This window comes from Anolis sagrei, chromosome Y (assembly GCF_037176765.1).
Source record: "Anolis sagrei isolate rAnoSag1 chromosome Y, rAnoSag1.mat, whole genome shotgun sequence".
Classification (NCBI taxonomy): domain Eukaryota; kingdom Metazoa; phylum Chordata; class Lepidosauria; order Squamata; family Dactyloidae; genus Anolis; species Anolis sagrei.
In genome coordinates, this window is record NC_090035.1 from 42,311,153 (window position 1) to 42,331,566 (window position 20,414).

The 20,414-nt window shown below is 44.3% G+C and overlaps 1 protein-coding gene across 11 annotated transcripts in view; it reads left to right on the forward strand.

Moving 5' to 3' along the window:
- LOC137094732 (CYFIP-related Rac1 interactor A-like) overlaps window positions 1-20,414 on the forward strand; it is an 88,976-nt gene that overhangs the window by 42,553 nt on the left and 26,009 nt on the right. For 10 of the 11 annotated variants that reach the window (XM_067461627.1, XM_067461625.1, XM_067461630.1 and 7 more), the window contains one exon: window positions 837-953. The exons of the other annotated variant lie outside the window; for it this stretch is intronic. In XM_067461627.1, the coding sequence (XP_067317728.1) occupies window positions 837-953 (117 nt within the window). The remainder of the gene's footprint in view (window positions 1-836; window positions 954-20,414) is intronic. 11 annotated transcript variants of the gene reach the window in all.

The following is a 20,414-nucleotide window of genomic DNA, read 5'->3' on the forward strand; positions in this document are numbered from 1 at the left end:
TTTTTGTTTCGATATTTAAAATAATTACAACATTTTCCTTTTAAAAAGTTCGATATTTACGAAATTTCGTAAATGGTAAAAAATTAACGAATCGATTTCCGAAACAATAACGAATCGATTCGTTAATGGCGGACGCGACCGCGAAATACGCTAAAAACCTCCAAAACCTTCTGAAGCTTCCCTCTCCCTCTGTTGTTGACTGTTGGTGTGATATTATAATTTTTTTTCACTAATTAAACCATAAAACTGGCCCAGACATGCGGAAATAATAATGAAACGACCTCAAAACAACAACGAAACGAATACAATATTGAAATACGAAGCATTTACAAAACGTTTTTGGAAATTCGTTTTTTTAAATAATTGCTCCAGAATGGTTCGTTATTGTTTTGTAATTGAAAAAATTAACAAATTATTAACGAATTACGAATTAACGAAACAAAACCGCCCAGCCCTAAATTTTACACTTTGGGTCTCATGTTTTGGGGGTGAACGTTTCACATAAAAGTGTCCCAAATTAAGAAAAAAATCCAAACCATGGTGTTTGACTGTTTTCTCAGCAGAGTGCCTTAATATGTCAAAATACATTTCCTCTTTGAGGATAACTAAGTCTAGCATCCTGCCCTCCACTGATGGATTCATAAACTAGACTGAAGGATCTGCAGTGATGCCACATTCAGCTTTGATCCACATTTCCAACCGGAGCCTCACCAAACTACAACTCCCATGGCTATATAGCATTGAGCAATGGCAGTTTAAAGGGTGTCAACCTGCGTTTGTTCTGCAGTGTAGATACTCCCATAGTGAAACACCTTTGTACTGGCTTTGCCCCACAGTTAGATGTCGAGAGCGAGGTGAACAATGAAATGGCCAACAGGATGTCACTCTTCTACGCCGAGGCCACGCCGATGCTGAAAACTCTCAACAACGCCACTACCAAGTTCGTGTCAGAGGTCAGTTCTCAAAAGCAGAGAAGGCCAGAGGAAAAGATGAGAAATCAGTAGAAAAGAGCTCTAGACAAGGAGAGTAGTTTAGCAGTTCCAGCAATTGCTTAGAGCAGAGTTCCTCAAACTAAGGCCCGGGGGCCAGATACAGCCCTCCAAGGTCATTTACCCAGCCCTTGCTCAGGGTCAACCTAAGTCTGAAATGACTTGAAAGCACACAATAACAAAAATAATCTTATCTCATCAACGAAAAACAGGCCCACACTTCCCATTGAAATACCAATAAGTTTATATTTGTAAAAATTGTTCTTCATTTTAATTATTGTATTGTTTTTAAGTGGGTTTTTTTTACAGTATACATAAGATATGTGCAGTGTGCATAGGAATTCATTCTTTTTTTTAAAAAAAAAAATTATAATCCGGCCCTCCAACAGTTTGAGGGACTGTGACCTGGCCCTCTGTTTAAAAAAGTTTGAGGACCCTGGCTTAGAGAAATTGTGATGTTTCCTTCTCTGGACATCTCCGAAAATAACCTGGGGAGCTCTTGGTTGAGGCTCATGTCATTGGAGGTCCTGCACTGAGCAGAGGGTTGGGCTAGATGGCCTCCAGAGAACTTTCCATCTCTATATTTTCTATGACTTTCTGTGAGCCTCCAGTTGGGCCTAATTGAGAGGAATCAACCCTGAAACAAGGGTTGAAGTTGGAGATATGGCGAGAGAGAGAGAGAGAGAGAACGAGAGAGAGAGAGAGAGAGAGAGAGATATGGTGTAATGAAAATCATGCTTAGTTCACATCTTTAGCAATCCACAAACTGTCTTGTTAGAGAAAAGATATGCCATGCAGATGATCAGCAAAGAATGAAATGTGAACAGTTGCATTGACACACACAATGTCCTTTGAGAGAAATATATATAGTCCTTAGATGTCAATGTGAAGGATCTTCTTCCAGCATCCAAACATGTCTAGGCAATCTCCTGCACAGAAAACCTAAACATGTAACTGTTGCCAAAACTTCCAGGCTCAGCTAGCTTCTTGGCCATAGCTCAACACAGTTTCATGTGTTGCATTTTTCAGTTAACACACTCACCAACTGATTTTACAAGCTCCAACAAAATACCGTTTTCAAATATTTCAAAAGAAGGGTGCTAAAATGTGTGTGTTTGTGCACGCTCATGCACGTGCACATGTGTGTTTATTTTATAGCCCACCTTCCCCCTGAGATGAGGATGATAATATTAGAAAGTAAGAATGATAGTAAAATGATCTGGGAGCTCTACAATTGTCCCAAGGAACATCCACAAAGGGATGAAGAATGTCTAAAAGTGCCCTTCTTTTAGACATCTTGGACTTCCGGTGAGGGCGCAATGGCGGCAGCCACGGGTTGCCGAAGCTCTTAGCTTCGACGTAACTCGCTCCCCTTCCAAAACGGAGGGTGTCTACTAGAAGATACCCCAGGCTGGTGGTAAGAGGCCAGCCTGGCTGCTAACCTCTAAAGGGCACCTGGACGGGAGGAGGAGCCTTCCCTCAAGGAGGTTCATGGACCCTCCGGGGGAGCCACCGAGAGGTGCATCCATGGATGGAGGAGCAGTACTCCTAGAGCCCCCGCAGAGCCGACCGCCCTCACTTTATATAAGAAACAAAAAAGACAACTAAAAGAAAGAAATTTGAAGAAAAGCAAGCGACACGAGAACTGTTGAAGTAATTGCACTGCTAAGAGATAATACCTGCTGCTGTTAACCTGCCCAATGTCTGCACTTTAACCCACTACCTCCATAGTAAAGTGTGCTGCTAACCTGCCCTACTACAGCACTTTAACTCACTCTCCTATAGTGGAGTGCTGCTAATTTTGTCCAACTACAGCACTTTGTTCAATTACGGCACTTAGTTCTTTTGGCTCAACAACTGTTACCTCGGTCGACCAACGCCTTGTCATATTATACCTAGTACTTTAGTTATTGATATTATTGATAGATCTAAATCCCATTGCACTTTAACAACTTGACTATTTGCACTTTACATCTGTTAGCACTTTACGAATTCCTAAGGATATTGTGCTAATATTTACCACCCATGCAGCTCCCTGTCCCTTGGTATTTGTTAAGTGTATTTTTAATTGATTGGGGAAGTGATAAGGGGTGGAGTGGACCAGGGAAACGACTGGGGGGGGGGGGGGTGGATTACGGCAAGTGGAAACTCTAACAATCTATACTACTGGATATAAATCATGGGTTAACAATCTAATTGTGGAGTGCGACATGGAGGAGGGAGGGTGTCCCGACAGCCGAGGGGCCCCCATAGTCACCATAATGGGGAGGGGGAGATGCAGGAAAGGGAGACCTTTAATTCAGCCTAGGGACTCTGGTAATTTAGTAACCATAAATCGGTCTCCTGACATGGTAAGTTGGTGTACCCAGGATGGCGGTCCCTCTGGACTGAAGGTGGTGCTGTTGAACGCCAGATCTGTCAACGGAAAAACAACTTTTATCCAGGATTTGATCCTAAATGAGCGGGCAGATCTGGCGTGCATCACGGAGACCTGGTTGGACGAAGTGGGAGGTGTAAATTTAACCCAGCTCTGTCCACCAGGTTTCTCCGTGCAGCACCAACCAAGATCCGGAGGGTGGGGAGGCGGGGTTGCGGTGGTCTATAGAAATACCATCCCTCTGACCAGGAGCCCCATCCCGCAGTCAACCAATTATGAATGTGTCCACCTGAGGGTGGGTGACCGGGACAGAATAGGGATTATGTTAGTGTACCACCCACCTCGCTGCACTACGGTCTCCCTACCTGAGCTAACGGGGGTGGTCTCAAGCCTGGCGTTGAAGTCCCAAAGGCTTCTTGTGCTGGGGGACTTCAATGTTCATGCCAAGGCTACCCTAGTAGGAGTGGCTCAGGACTTCATGTCGGTTCTTTGCAGACAAAGTCGCTTTGATTCGTTCTGGGCTGGATGCCATATTGGAGGAATGAGGCCTACCACATTCGTTCTGGGCTGGATGCCATATTGGAGGAATGAGGCCTACCACATGCCTCCTAGACCCCTGTCCATCCTGGCTTCTGAAGCAAGCCAGAGGGGGATTGGCCGAGTGGGTAACAGTGGTGGTTAACACCTCCCTTCGGGAAGGCAACATTCCAGCGAGCTTAAAACAAGCTATAATAAAACCGCTGTTGAAAAAACCATCACTAGACCCCACTCAATTCGACAACTTTTGGCCAGTTTCCAATCTCCCCTTTTTGGGCAAAGTCCTGGAACGTGTGGTGGCTTCACAACTCCAGGTATTCTTGGATGACACGGATTATCTGGATTCGGCAGTCTCTGAGGATGTAACTGGAGCATCTGCTTGCCCGGTTTTGATGGATTCATTTCAATTGGTGAAACCCGAGGATGTGGACAAGATACTTGGAGGAATGAGGCCTACCACATGCCTCCTAGACCCCTGTCCATCCTGGCTTCTGAAGCAAGCCAGAGGGGGATTGGCCGAGTGGGTAACGGTGGTGGTTAACGCCTCCCTTCGGGAAGGCAACATTCCAGCGAGCTTAAAACAAGCTATAATAAAACCGCTGTTGAAAAAACCATCACTAGACCCCACTCAATTCGACAACTTTTGGCCAGTTTCCAATCTCCCCTTTTTGGGCAAAGTCCTGGAACGTGTGGTGGCTTCACAACTCCAGGTATTCTTGGATGACACGGATTATCTGGATTCGGCGCAGTCTGGCTCGGGACATGGAACCGAGACAGTCTTGGTCACATTAGTGGATGATCTATGCGGGAGCTCGACAGGGGGAGTGTGTCCCTGTTGGTGCTGCTGGACCTCTCAGCGGCCTTCGATACTGTCGACCACGGTATCCTTCTGGGACGCCTCGCGGGAATGGGCCTTGGAGGAATTGTTCTGCAGTGGCTCCGGTGCTTCCTAGAGGGTCGATCTCAGAAGGTGTTATTGGGAGAAACCTGTTCTACCTCACAACCATTGTCTTGTGGGGTTCCTCAGGGTTCCAGCTTGTCTCCTATGTTGTTTAACATCTACATGAAGCCGTTGGGGGAGATCATCCAGAGTTTCGGGGTACGGTGTCATCTGTATGCAGATGATGTCCAACTCTGCCACTCCTTCCCACCTGCTACTAAGAAGGCTGTCGAGGTCCTGAACAGGTGCTTGGCCGCTGTAACGGTCTGGATGAGGGCGAACAAATTGAAACTGAATCCAGGCAAGACAGAGGTACTCCTGGTCAGTCGTAAGGCCAAACAGGATATAGGGTTACAGCCTGTGTTGGACGGGGTTACACTCCCCCTGAAGATGCAGGTTCGCAGCTTGGGTGTGATCCTGGATTCATCGCTGAGTCTGGAACCCCAGGTTTCGGCGGTGACCAGGGGAGCATTCGCACAATTAAAATTTGTGCGCCAGCTGCGCTTGTATCTTGGAAAGTCTGACTTGGCCACGGTAATCCACACACTGGTTACATCCCGTATAGATTACTGCAACGCTCTCTACGTGGGGTTGTCTATGAAGACTGCTCAGAAGCTACAAATGGTCCAACGATCGGCAGCCAGGTTGTTAACAGGAGCAGCACTCAGGGAGCACACCATTCCTCTGTTGCGCCAGCTCCACTGGCTGCCAATTTGCTACCGGGCACAATTCAAAGTGCTGGCTTTAGCCTTTAAAGCCCTAAACGGTTCTGGCCCGACCTATCTGTCCGAACGCATCACCCCCTATGAACCAAGTAGGACATTAAGATCATCTGGGGAGGCCCTGTTCTCGATCCAGCCAGCCTCACAAGCACGGCTGGTAGGGACGAGAGACAGGGCCTTCTCAGTGGTGGCGTCTCGGCTGTGGAATGCCCTTCCCGCAGACATTAGATCGGCCCCCTCCCTGCTGGCGTTCAGGAGAAAAGTAAAGACCTGGCTCTTTGAACAGGCATTTAATTAAGCAGTGCAACCAACTGATTGATCTTGGAACTTGGAATAATGGACGAGGAGATCGGATTATGACTTTACTGATGAGACGTGAGGGATTAGTTATATAGATCTATAGATGTTATATTGATGTACTGTTGTATTGTTATATCAATGTAGTTGCTTTAGTTACTGTTTTAAATGCTAATGTTGTGCACCTTGTATATTGTCCTGGCTGTAAACCGCACTGAGTCGCCTACGGGCTGAGAGAGTGCGGTATACAACTAAAGCAAATAAATAAATAAATAAATAAAAGCCGCAGATCTGAGAAAAGAGAGAGAGAGAGAGAGAGAAAGCGGCAGAAAGAGGAGAAATGTATAACAAATTACTACCTACAAAGGAGAGGGGGGAAAACTAGCAGAGAAGACAAGAACTCCCAAAGAGTGAACAGAGGAGGTGGAAAAAATAAAGGAGAAGGAGAGGAAAGAAAAGAAGAAACCGAGAGATAATCAATTGAGGGTCCTACCTGTCCGGCGCCTTTAAGAAAAAGAAAGCTGCTTTCAGAAAACAAAGGCAAAGAAGGAAGGCGAGCAACCTCACAGGAAGGGGCGGGACTATCGGCTGTGACGCGTCAGAAGGGAAGAGGCCAAGCAGAAGGGCAGAAGAAGGGCAAGTAAATAACAATAACAATTAAATTAAATAATCATTTAAAAATAAAAATAATAAAATAATAAAAATATAATAAAAATATAATAAAAATATAATAAAAATATAATAAAAATATAATAAAAATATAATAAAAATAATAACAAATAATAATAATAACAATAAAATAATAAAAAATTCAAAATAATAATAATAGTTAGTTAGTTTTCAAAAAACTTTCAAAAACCAATAATAATAATAATAATAATAATAGACTTCCGGGTGCGCATCATGGTGGGAAGACAGGCACTTTAGTGCTCTGCAAGACACCGGCTCAATCCAAGCAGCTAGGTAGAGCAAAAGCTCCCTTCCCCTTCGTGGACCAAAGTGGGGGAACAGCGAAACCACAGGTGGTTCAGCTGACGGCCCAAAGAGGGTCTTCTCCTCAAGAGGAGGCTCTCAAAGGGTCTGGCAATGTTCACCCAGGTACCGCAGGCTGCGGATGAGCCAACAGGGATAAAAAATCTCTGCAAATTCCTGTCCGGATGCACTTTTTAACCACCAGAAGAAGAAGAAGGAAAAGAAAAGCAAGTAACCAAGGTGTATCGGAAGGTGGAAGAAAGCCCCCCTCAAATTAATACAAATTTAAACCGATCTGGACAAGTTAAAAACAAAGTGCCGAGTAGAACACTCAGGCAACTCGACTGGGAATAAAGAAGGCCAGATAAGAAGGGCAAAGACTGGAGTACAAAGCCCAAAAGACATCCAATTATTATGCCAAGAAATGGAGATAAACAATATAATCAGTAAAGAGAGAAATAATATACCCGGTAAAAGTAAACTCAAATAAAGGAAAAATATAAGCATATAAGCAAGAAAGAAGATAAGCTAAAAATAAAAGAAAAAAGAAAGAGAGGAAGAAAACCAAGTAAAAAGTAAACTAAAGAACAGCCCAAAGGGTTAATTAAAAAATGGTAGGTTACTCACCTGTAACCATGTTTCTTCGAGTGAGCCTCTGTGAATCCACACTTATGGAGAATCTGCGCCTGCACAGGTTCCAACAGAAAACTTTTCCAAGTTGAAACTTTTAAGTTTTGGCGGTAACCCTGCCCAGCCGCCCGCAGGGCATAAAAGGCGCCCCGCGTGTGCACTCCGCCATTCCTTACGCCGCCTAGCGAGGATTAGGGGGAGGTTTGCAAGAGGAGGCAGCCGGGCGGGTTAGTGTGGATTCACAGAGGCTCACTCAAAGAAACATGGTTACAGGTGAGTAACCTACCATTTTTCTTCGTGGCCTCTGTGAATGCACACTTATGGAGAGCTAGCAAGCTAAGGTCCTGGCTGGTGGGAAGCAAACCGACACCAATTAAAGGACCAAAACATGTCTTGTTGTGAATAAAAAGAGAGCGTGTATGGTACAGGAGAGTTTCACGTGTGCATAAGCATATGCAGTAGCAAGAACATAACTGTTGCATAAGCAGTATACAATCAAACAAGGGGAAGGAACACATTCCCACATAGTTAGCTAACAGTACATAACCTGGTAGGCTCTCAAGTGGATAACTTACGTCATATCAGAGCAAAACCCCGGACCACCATGAGTCCAACAAGAGGTAACAAGACAGATAACAAGAAGAGGTATCAAAACCTTAAGTACGTGCAAGTACCGAAAGTGTATTGCAGGCATATCATTTAAAAGAAAAACTGTTACACAGAAGAGACAAAAGCACTTCAGAACTTTCATACTCCCGGTACGGGAGGGAACCAGTGAAAGTCCACACGATCAATGTACCCAACAGGGGTTGTCCAAAGCATAGTCCCTACTGTACAGTAGTGCTGGTGTCCCGAAAAAAGAGGACAACTTAGGAAAGAAAACCACCCCGGTGAGCCCGAGTGACCATATTCATAGGGGGCAAGTCAACAGGATTGATTGACCGAAGGCGGTCTCCCATCGAGAACGAGTGTCCAGTGGGAAATGAAAGTCATTGGGCTAGACCAAATGGCTGCCCTGCAAATCGAGTCCAACGGGATCCCCTGCAGGAATGCTGTCGTGGCCGCCATGGCCCTTGTCGACCTCGATTTAACCGTTGACGGTGGTGGCTTATGTGCCAGTTCATAACAGAGTTCGATCGTCGAGGCAATCCATCGAGAGAGTCTCTGGGAAGAGAGTGGTAGTCCCAGCTTGTCTGACGCATAAGCGACGAAAAGTCTGGGGGTCTTTCTCAGGGCAGCAGTCCCTTGTCTATAAAACAATGCCCTTCGAACTTCGAGAGAGTGCAGTTTTTTCTCTGGTACAGATGAAGGGTTTTGGAAGAAAGCTGGCAGGACTATGTCCTCGTTGACATGGAAGGAGGATACCACCTTTGGTAAGAAAGTGATATCGGTTCTCAACACTACTCGATCGGTGTGAAAGAGCAGGTAGGGTTCGTTGACTCGCAACGCCGCCAATTCTGAAGGTCTACGTGCCGACGTGATGGCGACCAGGAAGGAGACTTTCCATGAAAGTAGGCGAAGGTCTGTTGTGGCCAAGGGCTCGAAGGGAGGGCCCATTAGCTGGGAGAGCACGATGTTGAGGCTCCATCCCGGCGTCGGCGGGTGAACCGGTGGATTAAGATGGTTGTAACCTCTTAAGAAGGTCTTGATGAGATGGTTGCTGAAGAGCGAGGGAGCACCTAGGTCTAAAACGTTATCGTTCTGGTTGGTGGCTGCATGGTGGAAGACATGTCCCAATCGCGCTGCTCGAGGCAGCCAGTTTTTTAGTGAGTTAGGCAGGTAGCAGCTCCCCACCTCCTTAAGGCAGATTGAGGTCTTGGAGAGAAAGGGTCACCTTTTCTTGGCCCACGGTGTCCGAGAGGTGCCCCCCTCAAGGGGACACCCAGGGACGCCCGGCAACGAGAAGAGGTTGGAACTCACACCGCGGCGGGAGGACATCTTTGAACCTCCCCAGCAACACAAGAATACGAGAAGAAAGATTGTATCGAACGAAATCAGACCACAAAGCAAGAATTTCTGCATCGCGACAGCCGATGCCTGGAAAGAACCAACGACCTTCAGAAGACGCTGGACAGGTTAAGTTCCTTATAACTCAGATCTAGTAGGTTCCGGGCAGAAGGGGGGGGAGAACCTCTGACAAAACGAGGGGTATAGTCTCATAGTTTTAATGCGACAAGAGCATCTAACGCAATAGAGAAATAGGCAACAGGAAACCAGCTCGGCGGCATAAATAACAAAAAAAAGCCCCCCTCCCCCTCTCCCCAGATCAACTTAAGAGAAGGGGAAGAGGAAACCCAACCACCAACCAGCAATTAAAAACCACTGCAGCTGGGTAGAGCAGTCCAGGCTCTCCCTCCTGAAAAAAGGGACGGCATAGCTGGGTGGAAAGGGTAGCATTGGTCGCCTCGGAGGAGACGCCCGCTGGGACCTCGGAAACCCAAGGCATAGCGTGCTGCGGTAGGAAACAAGGCTGGGAGAGAGGAAAATAAGAAAATAAGAACGCAGAGAACGTGGAAGGGAGAAGGGGGAGGAAAGGGGAGAGGGCAAAAGAAGACAGAAGGAAGGAAGAGCAAGTGCCGAGGGACGAAAGAGAACTAGAAGGAAGAATCATTACAAGAGGAAAAGAGGAGAAAGAAAGAGAAAAACAGAGACAAAGAGACAAACCCTGCAGTGAGGTTTAGAAGGGAAAGACCAGGTCTTTTCCTATATTTCCTCAGGGTTGTAAAATGCCCCTCTAAAGCCCAAACCTCAAAGCCAAAGCTAAGAGGAGAGGAGAAACAAAGAGCACTGTCCTTGGAAACCTCTTCAGTTGTTATCAAATAAAGAGAGTTAAGGGAGGAGACGACCTCAAAGCATGAGCCAGGCGACGAGGGAGGCGTAGGAGGAAAGGGGAGAAGCGGGACAAAGGCAGACGAAAGACAAAACAAAGCAACGAGTTCGAACATCGCGCGAGCAAGCAGATCACGCGAGACCACGCGAGATAAGGAGAAGGGAAGAGAAGAAGGGACGTCATCATCGCGCGTCATCATCACGCGAGAAGTGCAAATAGCTGAATAAAAGCGAGAAGGGAGAAGGGCGGAAGAAGGGCAGTCTTAAAGGGAAAGCAGGACAACGGTAAGAGAAATTAAAAGAAATTAAACAGAAAATAAGAAAACAGAGTGCAAAAGAAACAAACAGACACAACATCAACAATAAAGAAAGAAGAGCAAAGTAAAATAAAATAAAACAAAATAAAGGCCAATGCAAAGCAAAACAAAATAAAAACAAGAAATCAATACAAAACAAAATAACTATAACAATAAGAACTCTGGGATGGGGCAATCACAAAATAAATAATCAAGGAAACCTTAGCTCAAGGAACCGGAAATAAAAGAAAAATACAACACCATAGAAAAGCAAGAACCAAAAGGGTACGGAAATAACCCACTAAAAATACAAAAGTAAACATCTAGAATAAAAAATAAGCAGGAAAAGATGCAAAGCACAAAAATTAAATCAACACCACAACTGGCCCAAGCGGCAAGACCACAACCAAAAAAAGACTCAGTCACGGAAGACTCAGTACTTCAAAGCATACTAGAAGAAATTTTAAAAAATCGGCAAAGCAAGATACACAACACAAAAAATTACAGGGAGAAATAAAAAAACTAAAAGTAGACCTCAAGGAAGATATAAACAAAATACAAGAAGATGTAGACAAAATAAAAAAAGAAAATCAAATAATAACAAAAGCGCAGAGCAAAACGGAATCTAGGATCTCAAAACTGGAAAATTTAAATCAGAAACTACAACAAACAGAACTACTAGAAAACAGAGAACTAGAGTACCAACTGAGAATAAGAAACCTACATGAGTCTAAAGAAGAAAACATTAAACAACTCATAATTGTGCTCTTAGCAGTATTGCTAGATGTAAGCCCCGAAATCATTGGGCAGGATTTAGAAAGGGCCTACAGAGTCCCATCCAGTTTTGCCAAGAAGAACAAAACTCCAAAAGATGTTGTCATCAGCTTCTGCAGAAAAAGCACTAGGGATGAAATATTAAGAGAAAACGCAAGAAAACCAATTTATTATAAAGACCAAAGAATAATCATTATGAAAGAAGTAACTAAACAAACCTTAGCAAAACGCAGAAAGTACATCTTTTTGACAGAGGAATTGAAAAAAAGAAAGATAAAATTTAGATGGGAGAAAGCGGAGGGAATTACTGTCACCCTAAATGATACCAGATACTGGCTGAACTCAGAAGAGAAGGCAAAAGTGTTTTATGCAAATCACATCAAAACAAGGAAGTTTGAAACCCCAAGGCAGTTCCACGGAAACAAGAAAGGAACACAGGAAAAGGATCCAAAAACCCACCCAGAAGAAGTGGACGTAATGGAAGACAAAGAAAAGGAGAACATAGAAAGATGCAACATACAGATGGGACCAAAAGAAAGAGAACAAAAGAGACTGCGGGAGTTCTCCCCTGAGAACTATCAGTTAATGATGCCCCAAGACATAGCTCAGTGGGAGATGCAAGATAATACACATGAATAGAGATGTAAGAGTATATTCTAACAACATAAACGGATTGAATTCTCCCAATAAGAGGAAACAAGTTTTCAACTACTTAAAGCAAAAGAATTACGACCTTATAGCGTTGCAAGAAATGCATATAATAAACAAACATACAAAATACCTAGAAAATGAAAAATTGGGAAAATACTTTTATGCATCGGCAGACAAAAAGAAGAAAGGAGTAGTACTCTACATAAAGCCTTGGCTAAACCCTACACTGAGTTTTAAAGACATGGAGGGGAAGTTTATCGGTGTCAATATTGAAATAATGAACCAAAAGATTTTAATTTGCAATATTTATTGCCCTAATGGCCCAAAGCTAAAATTCCTCAGGGAACTTAAAAAACAGATAGATAGCCAGAAATATGGCGATCTATTATTAATGGGGGACTTCAACAGGGTCATAGACCTCAAATTAGATAAATCCTCTAAAGACAAAAGAGACCCCCAAGATAAAAATAAAAATAAATCAAGTCTTCTACCAAAAAAATTTATACTGCAACTTGAAAAATTAAATTTAAAAGATACCTGGAGACACCACAACAACAATGCAAAAGACTATACCTTCTATTCAGGGAGACATGAAACATGGTCAAGGATTGATATGGTCTGGGCCACCAAAGCCATACTATTAAGAATAAACAAAATAAAGGCAATAACCAGGCTAATGTCAGACCACTGTGCCATAGAATTAACAATAAAGGGGAATGACTTTAAATACAGATGGCGTCTAAAAGACAATCAATTAAGAAGAGAAACCGACATAGAAAAGAATAAGAAACTACTTGAAGAATATTTAGACCTAAATAAGGGCATAGAAACAACTAGACACACACAATGGGACGCCATGAAGGCGGTTATGAGAGGGTATTTTATCCAACAGGAGACCCTCAGTAGGAAAAATAAAAATAGGGAACTAAAAGAAATAGTAGACAAACTAGCGACAGAAGAAAAAACACTAAAAAGAAATCCGAAAGACAGGAAAGTTAAACTAAGAATAGAGATCCTAAAAAAGCAAATAGAGCTATTGCAAATTGAAAATCTGGAAAAGCAAATGAAATATGCAAAAGCAAAATTTTTCCAAAATGCCAATAAAATCAGAAAGTGGTTAGCTAACAAATTAAAGAAAAAAACAAAATAGTTTTATCACAAAGATAAAAGTAGGAGATAAAATCTATATGAAAGGAGATAGGATCACAAATCAATTTACTGATTTTTACAGCAAACTATATCAGAAGACAGAAATACCGGAGGAACAAATTGCTAACTATCTGGGCAAGTTAAAATTAGCAAAACTTACAGAAGAAGAAAGAGCCACATTGAATAATCCGGTAAATATGTCAGAGATAGACGTAGCAATCTCTAATCTAAAAAAGAATAAGGCTCCTGGACCTGACGGTTTTACCGCGATCTTCTACAAAACTTTTAAGAATGAATTAGGACCTCTGCTCCAAAAGGTTATAAACAACATCTTAGATAATAAATCACTACCAAAATCCTGGGAGAGGGCAAACATAACTCTGATTCATAAAGAGGGTACAGACCCAGAAGATATAAAAAATTACCGTCCGATATCATTACTGAACAATGATTATAAAATATTTTCGATAATTATGGCAAATAGATTAAAAAACTTCTTAAAAGGTTGGGCGGTGGAAGAGCAGACGGGTTTCTTACCACAAAGGCAAATCAAAGAAAACACGAGAATGCTGATAAATACAATAGAATACTATGAAAAACATAATGAGAAACAAGTAGCACTACTGTTTATCGACGCGGAGAAAGCATTTGACAAGGTTAATTGGAATTTTCTTAAATTATTGCTACAGGAGATAGACATTGGATATAAATTTAAAAATGTAGTGGAGGCAATTTATGGAACACAAAAAGCAAATCTGATAATAAATGGATGTGAATCAGAAACAAAGATTAAGATCACGCAAGGAACACGTCAAGTATGCCCGCTCTCCCCGCTCCTTTTCATTCTAGTGATAAATACTTTAATAACAGACATAAATAAAGATCAAAAACTAAAAGGTATGCAAGTGCTTAAACACCAATACAAATTAAGGGTATACTCAGATGATGTAGTGTGTATTGTGGAGGACCCCCTGAAAAACATCAACAATGGGTTGCAAAAGATTGAAGGTTACGGTAGATTGGCAGGCTTTAAATTAAACAAACAAAAAACCAAGATTTTAGTGAAAAATATGGATAAGAAATCCAAGGAAACCTTACAAGAAATTTCAGGAATAAAAATAGAAAACAAAATAAAATACCTAGGGATATACATCACACAAAGCAATATAAATTTGTTAAAGCATAACTACATACCCCTGTGGAAGAAAATACAATGCAACCTAAACAAATGGAAACATCAAAACTTCTCCCTTTTGGGGAGGATAGCGATAATAAAAATGTTGATATTACCGCGACTTTTCTTCCTGTTTCAAACACTCCCAATACTCAGGAACGACCATCTCTTTAAAAAATGGAATGCTGAAATCTCTAAATTTATATGGAAAAACAGGAGACCTAGAATAAATTATAAAACCCTCACAGACGATAAGAAAAGAGGAGGATTGGGACTCCCCAATCAAAAATTATACTACGAGGCTTGCAACTTAGTAGGGGTAAAGGAATGGGCTACCTTAAAGAATAATAAATTACTGGCATTAGAGGGACATGATCTGAGGATGGGATGGCACAGCTATCTCTGGCACAACAAAAGGAAAACGGAATTTTTTTTTAATAATCATTTTATTAGGACCTCCCTCATAAAAACATGGGGAAAATATAAATTAAGATGGTATAATAAAACACCAATGTGGATATCGCCGGTAGAAGCAAGGCATAAAAGAGAGCTGGAGGAAAGAAACTGGCTGACATACCAACAAATACTGTAACAATCTAGAGAACAACAATTCATCTTAAAATCATTAGAAGAGCTAAGAATAGTGAATAAAAAAATAAACTGGTTCCAATATCTCCAAATACAACAAGGATTTAAAGAGGATGGGAAAGTTGGTTTTAACAGAGAACGAGGATTATGGGACTTAGTATTAGAAAAAGAGAAGAAACTAATTAAAATACTATACCAACAGCTCTTAAAATGGTCGACAGAGGACGAACAGGTCAAAAACTGTCAAATTCAATGGGCTAAAGATTTAGGGCACAACATATTAATGCACCAATGGGAAGAAATTTGGAACATTAAAATAAAATATACAGCAGCCAGTGACCTAAGGGAAAACTGGTTTAAAATGTTCTACCGCTGGTATTATACTCTGGAAAAGTTAGCTAAATTTAATAAAGGGATATCCAACAGTTGTTGGAAATGTAGCAAAGAAAAGGGAACCTTTATTCATGTTTGGTGGGAATGCAAAAAAGTGAAAATATATTGGAAAGAAATACACACTGCCACTCAAAAAATATTAAAAACAAAATTTAAAAGATCCCCCGAAATCTATTTATTGGGCATATCAAACTCAAAATTTAATAGAAGTCAAGAGAGAATATTATTCCTATTAAGTACCGCCGCTAGAATTCTGCTTGCAAAATACTGGAAGCAAAGAGAAATTCCAGATTTAAACGCATGGATAATCAAAGTACTAGAAATAGTACAAATGGACTCTTTGTCCCAAAGATTAAATAATCATAGTAAAAAAACCAATTGGTTAGGGCTCAAGGACTACTGTGCGGAAAAAAGAATCCCACTGTCGATAGACCTGTCCAACGTGTAAGGAACTACACCTGAAGAAGAAGAGACATCGGAGAAACAAAAAGAAAAGAAGCAACGCACTCAACCTGTAAAAGATCCTCAAACTCTTGGGAAGTCCTTTTTAAACTGTATACATCACTCTCACACCATACTCTCTCTTTCCCCCTTCCCTCACCTACTCCGGCACCCTCCCCATACCCTTGCTATCTCTCATCCCCTCTCTCTTCCCTGTTCCATCCCCCTTTTTTCTCTGGTTTTTCCTCTATGCAACAGTGTTTTTTACAATGATTTTTGTCTTTTTAAAAGCATAATAAATTTTTTTAAAAAATAAAATAAAACGTTATCCTCCATGCTGCCAGATGGAGGGATGAAACATCTGGGTGTAGAAGAAGGCCATCTTCTCTGGATAAGAGATCCGGACGAGGCGGTAATTTGATCATCTGAGTGTTGGATAGTCTCAGAAGTGCTGGGAACCAGACTTGTCTCGGCCACTCCGGTGCGATGACGATGCAGTTGGCCCTGGACATCTCGATTTTCTCGATCACTCGGAGCAAGAGAGGGATTGGTGGAAAGATGTATAGAAAATGGGTCGACCAGTCCATCAGGAATGCGTCTCCCAGACACCCTGGTGCTGAGTCCTGCAGAAGGTGTGCACCGAAGAGCGGGAGCTGATGATTGTTCGGAGCAGCAAACAGATCGATCGAAGGCCATCCCCACTTGTCGAACAGGGCTTGAAGCTCTATTGTGTCGAGCTTCCACTCGTGGGAAGTCGACATGGAGCGGCTCAGGGAGTCGGCTTGGTCGTTCAAATGACCTGGAAGATGAAGTGCCGATGGATAAATTGTATGTTGGATGCACCAGTTCCACAGTCCCATGGCCAGTGCTAGCAGCTTTCTGGAGCCAGTGCCCCCCTGTTTGTTGACATAATACATGGCCACCATGTTGTCTGTCTGGATCTGAACCACTCGCGCCGACAGGAGGGGAAAGAAGGCCTTGAGAGCCTTGAAAATGGCTAACAGTTCTAGGTAGTTTATGTGGTGAGATTGTTCTTCTGGGGACCACACGTGTTGTATGGAAAATTGTCCCGTGTGGGTGCCCCAGGCGAATGTCGATGAGTCTGTCGTGAGCACGACCGATGGTTGCCTTGCATGGAAAGGCAGGCCTTTGCAGACATTTTGTCGATCCTTCCACCAGTTCAGGGAACGGCAAACCACAGCCGGCATTGACAGCAGCTTTGTCTCGGGATTTCGACAAGGATCGAAGTTGTCAAGGAACCAACGCTGTAATGGGCACATCTTGAGTCTGGCAAACAGTGTGACAGCTACCGTTGACACGATGTGTCTCAAGAGAACTTGGATCTGGCACGCCCTCAGCTTGACAGGAAGAAGGCATCGTGCAATCTCGTGCTGAAGGGCCTCGAACCTGACCGCTGGAAGAGACACCTTTTCTCTCATTGAGTCAAAGTCGATGCCAATAAATTTTATCGATGTCGTGGGTATAAGGTGGGACTTCTCGGCATTTAGCTGTAGACCGAGCCTTCGCAGCAAGTCGAGGGTGAAGGCAATCTGATCCTGAAGAAGGTCTGGAGACTTTGAGGCCAGCAACCAGTCGTCCAGGTAAGGAAAAATGCGGATTTTCCTTCTGAGATGAGCAGCAACCATGGACATGCATTTGGTGAATGTTCTGGGTGCCGAACGGAAGAACGGTAAATGAAAAAGTCTTTTCTCCTATTTTGAAGGAGAGAAACCTTCTGTGATTTTCTCGAATGGATAAATGGAAATAAGCATCCTTTAAGTCTATTGATGTGAAAAACTCGCTTTGATGAAGCAAGGAAATGATTGACGATACCGTCACCATTCTGAACTTCGTCGGTTTCATGAATTTGTTGAGTGCCCTGAGGTCGAGAATTGGTCGAAGGGAGCCATCCGGCTTCGGTACTGTGAAGTACCTGGAGAAGAAAGCACGACCGTCTAAACGAGTCAGAGATCTTCGGATCGCCCCTTTTTGAAGCAAGGAATCGACTTCCGCCAAGATCGGAGGAGACGGCTCGGTTCGAACAATGTGTCCAGTTGGAGGTAAGTCTTTGAACTGCAACACATAGCCGTCTCAAACAATTTTCAGCACCCATGCATCGGATGTGATATGGTGCCAGGCCTGTATAAAAGTCCTTAGACGGTCTCCAAACTTGACGGGATTGTCGATTACCGTGTCGGGAAAGCATACCGACGAGGGCGAGGTAGGCATGGCAGAAGTAATGGACACGGAGTCGGTATCATTGGGGAAAACATCAAACCTGACGTCTAGAGTTGGCGTTGTTTTGTGTCTGGCGAGTTCGGGACCTCTGTGGCTGTTGAACTCGGCGCTGCTGCTGTTGTTGCTGCTGGGGCTGTGCCTGGGCCAACGGAAGCGGACGAGGCGCCTGCCTGGTTGATTGATGGCAGTAGGACCCGAAGCGTCGTTGACGATATCCGTACCACCGTGTACGCTGGGTTTGCGGATGCGTCTCAATCCCGCATTTTGAGGCAAGGATCTTATAGTCCTGGTTTGACTTTAACTTATCATCTGTTCCGGCATTGAACAGTCCCAGAGCATCAAAGAGAAGATCCTCGATGACTTGGCGGGATGACGAGGACAGACCCAAGGAACGCAGCCAGGAGTGCCTTCGGATAGCCACGGCATGGGCCGTCATCTTGCCTGCAGTGTCTCCAGTGTGTTTAGCCATCTGCATTTGATGGTGGGCCAGAGAGGTCGCTTCCTGTGATAGCGCAGAAAGGACTGCTCGATCCTCATCTGACATCTTAGCCAGGAAAGGTTGAGCCTTTTCCCATATAATTTGTTGGTAGGCTCCCATGCAGGCTCCATAATTGGCCATTCTCGCCAAGAGGAGGGCTCCTGAGTACAGTTTCCTGCCTACGGCGTCGAAACACTTCCCTTCCCGGTCCGATGGTGTGTTAGATTGTCTTCTGGACTGGGACCCCTTGACCACCACCGAGTTTGGGTCCGGGTGGTGCTTGAGCCACTCAAGCCCCTGGTCATCTGTGCGGTACCAGGCTTCGATGCACTTGGATGTCGGTGGAATCGAGGAAGGAGTCTTCCACGATGCTTGTATCACCTCTAGTAGATAAGGGAGGAAGGGTAGAAGAGGAGCTGGGGGTGCCTCGGACTGTACCCTTTTAAACACGGGATCGGTCACAGCTTTTGATGTCTGCTTGACCTCAAGACCGAGCGTTTCGGCCATCCTGGCCATCTGGTTGGCGAAAGCTCGAACGTTGTCAGTGGGCGATGGAGGGTCTGCCTCGTAAGCATCGTGTGTGGGAGACCTCTCAATGCTGAGAGAAAGAACTGACTCCGAATGGATCGAGCCTTCAATGTCTTTATCTTGGTTGTCCTCCTCGGATGGATGAGGAGACGCCGACGGTTGTCTAGAGGCGGCCGGGAGAGGTCGCGCAACTCCCACTGGAGATGACGGTGGAGGAGGATGTTTGGAAGCTGAGGCCTGTGCAGCTCTAGCCAATCGTGTGGTTTGGCACTCTCTTTCTGGTGTAGATGGAGGCGGGAAAAGCTCTTGCCTCGCGGTCGATTGTTGTTGAGGGAGTTGTATTACTGTCTCCATCGACTGTTGAGGTGAGGCGTGAGACTCTGTCTCAGGTACGACCTCTGGGGTATGCTCGATCGGGAGAGGTTGTTGGGCCGGCTGGATCGGCAACGATCTTGATGAAGAGGTTGCCGAGGAAGTCGGAGCCACTCTCCTCGACGAAGAAGAGGAAGAGGAGCATTGGGCCCTCTTTTTAGCCGGAGGCTGTGCAGATTGGAGAGACTTCCCCGGAGTTGGGGGAACTGAGGGCTCAGTCGACTTGGCCCGTCTAGCCTCCTCATGAGAATGCTTAAAGGCGATTCTCATGGCCAAAGTCGAGGGTGGAGTGGCGGAGGTTGATCTTGTCGATCGGACCGAGGGCACTGAGCTCGATGTAGACGGGCACCTCGCCGGCACCATCTGTGTAGTAAGGGTGCATGGCTGTTTGGCTTGGCGTGGTCTTCTCGACACTGTGGAAGCCACCGATGCCGGTCTAGATGATGAAGGCGCAGCCAATGTCGGTCTTGATGTCGAGGGAGTAATCAACGGTTGAGACATCGTAGCCGTCGATGTCGACGGCTGAGGGGCTAAGGTTTGTTCGTAGAGCAACACCTTCAGCTGCGCTGCTCTATTTTTTCTTGATTGTGCCGTGAGGGCCTGGCAGTGTCGACAAGCCGAAGTATTATGACCCTCACCAAGGCACCGGAGGCACTTCGAGTGCTTGTCTGAATCAGGGATTTTCTTCGAGCATTGTACACAATGCTTAAATCTAGTTGTTGACATAATACGATTTTCCAAGCGGGACGTGCGGTGGAAAAAACAGGAATGGCGGAGCGCGTGCGCGGGGCGCCTTTTATGCCCTGCGGGCAGCTGGGTGGGGTTACCACCAAAACTTAAAAGTTCCAACTTGGAAAAGTTTTCTGTTGGGACCTGTGCAGGTGCAGATTCTCCATAAGTGTGCATTCACAGAGGCCACAAAGAAAAAGATAAGGAGACCAGACTGTACTGACCTTGAGGAAGCACCATTGTTGAGTCTTCAGCGTGGAGGAATGTGGAGGGCGAGAGAGAGAGAGAAGGAGGAGAGAGAATAGGGGGG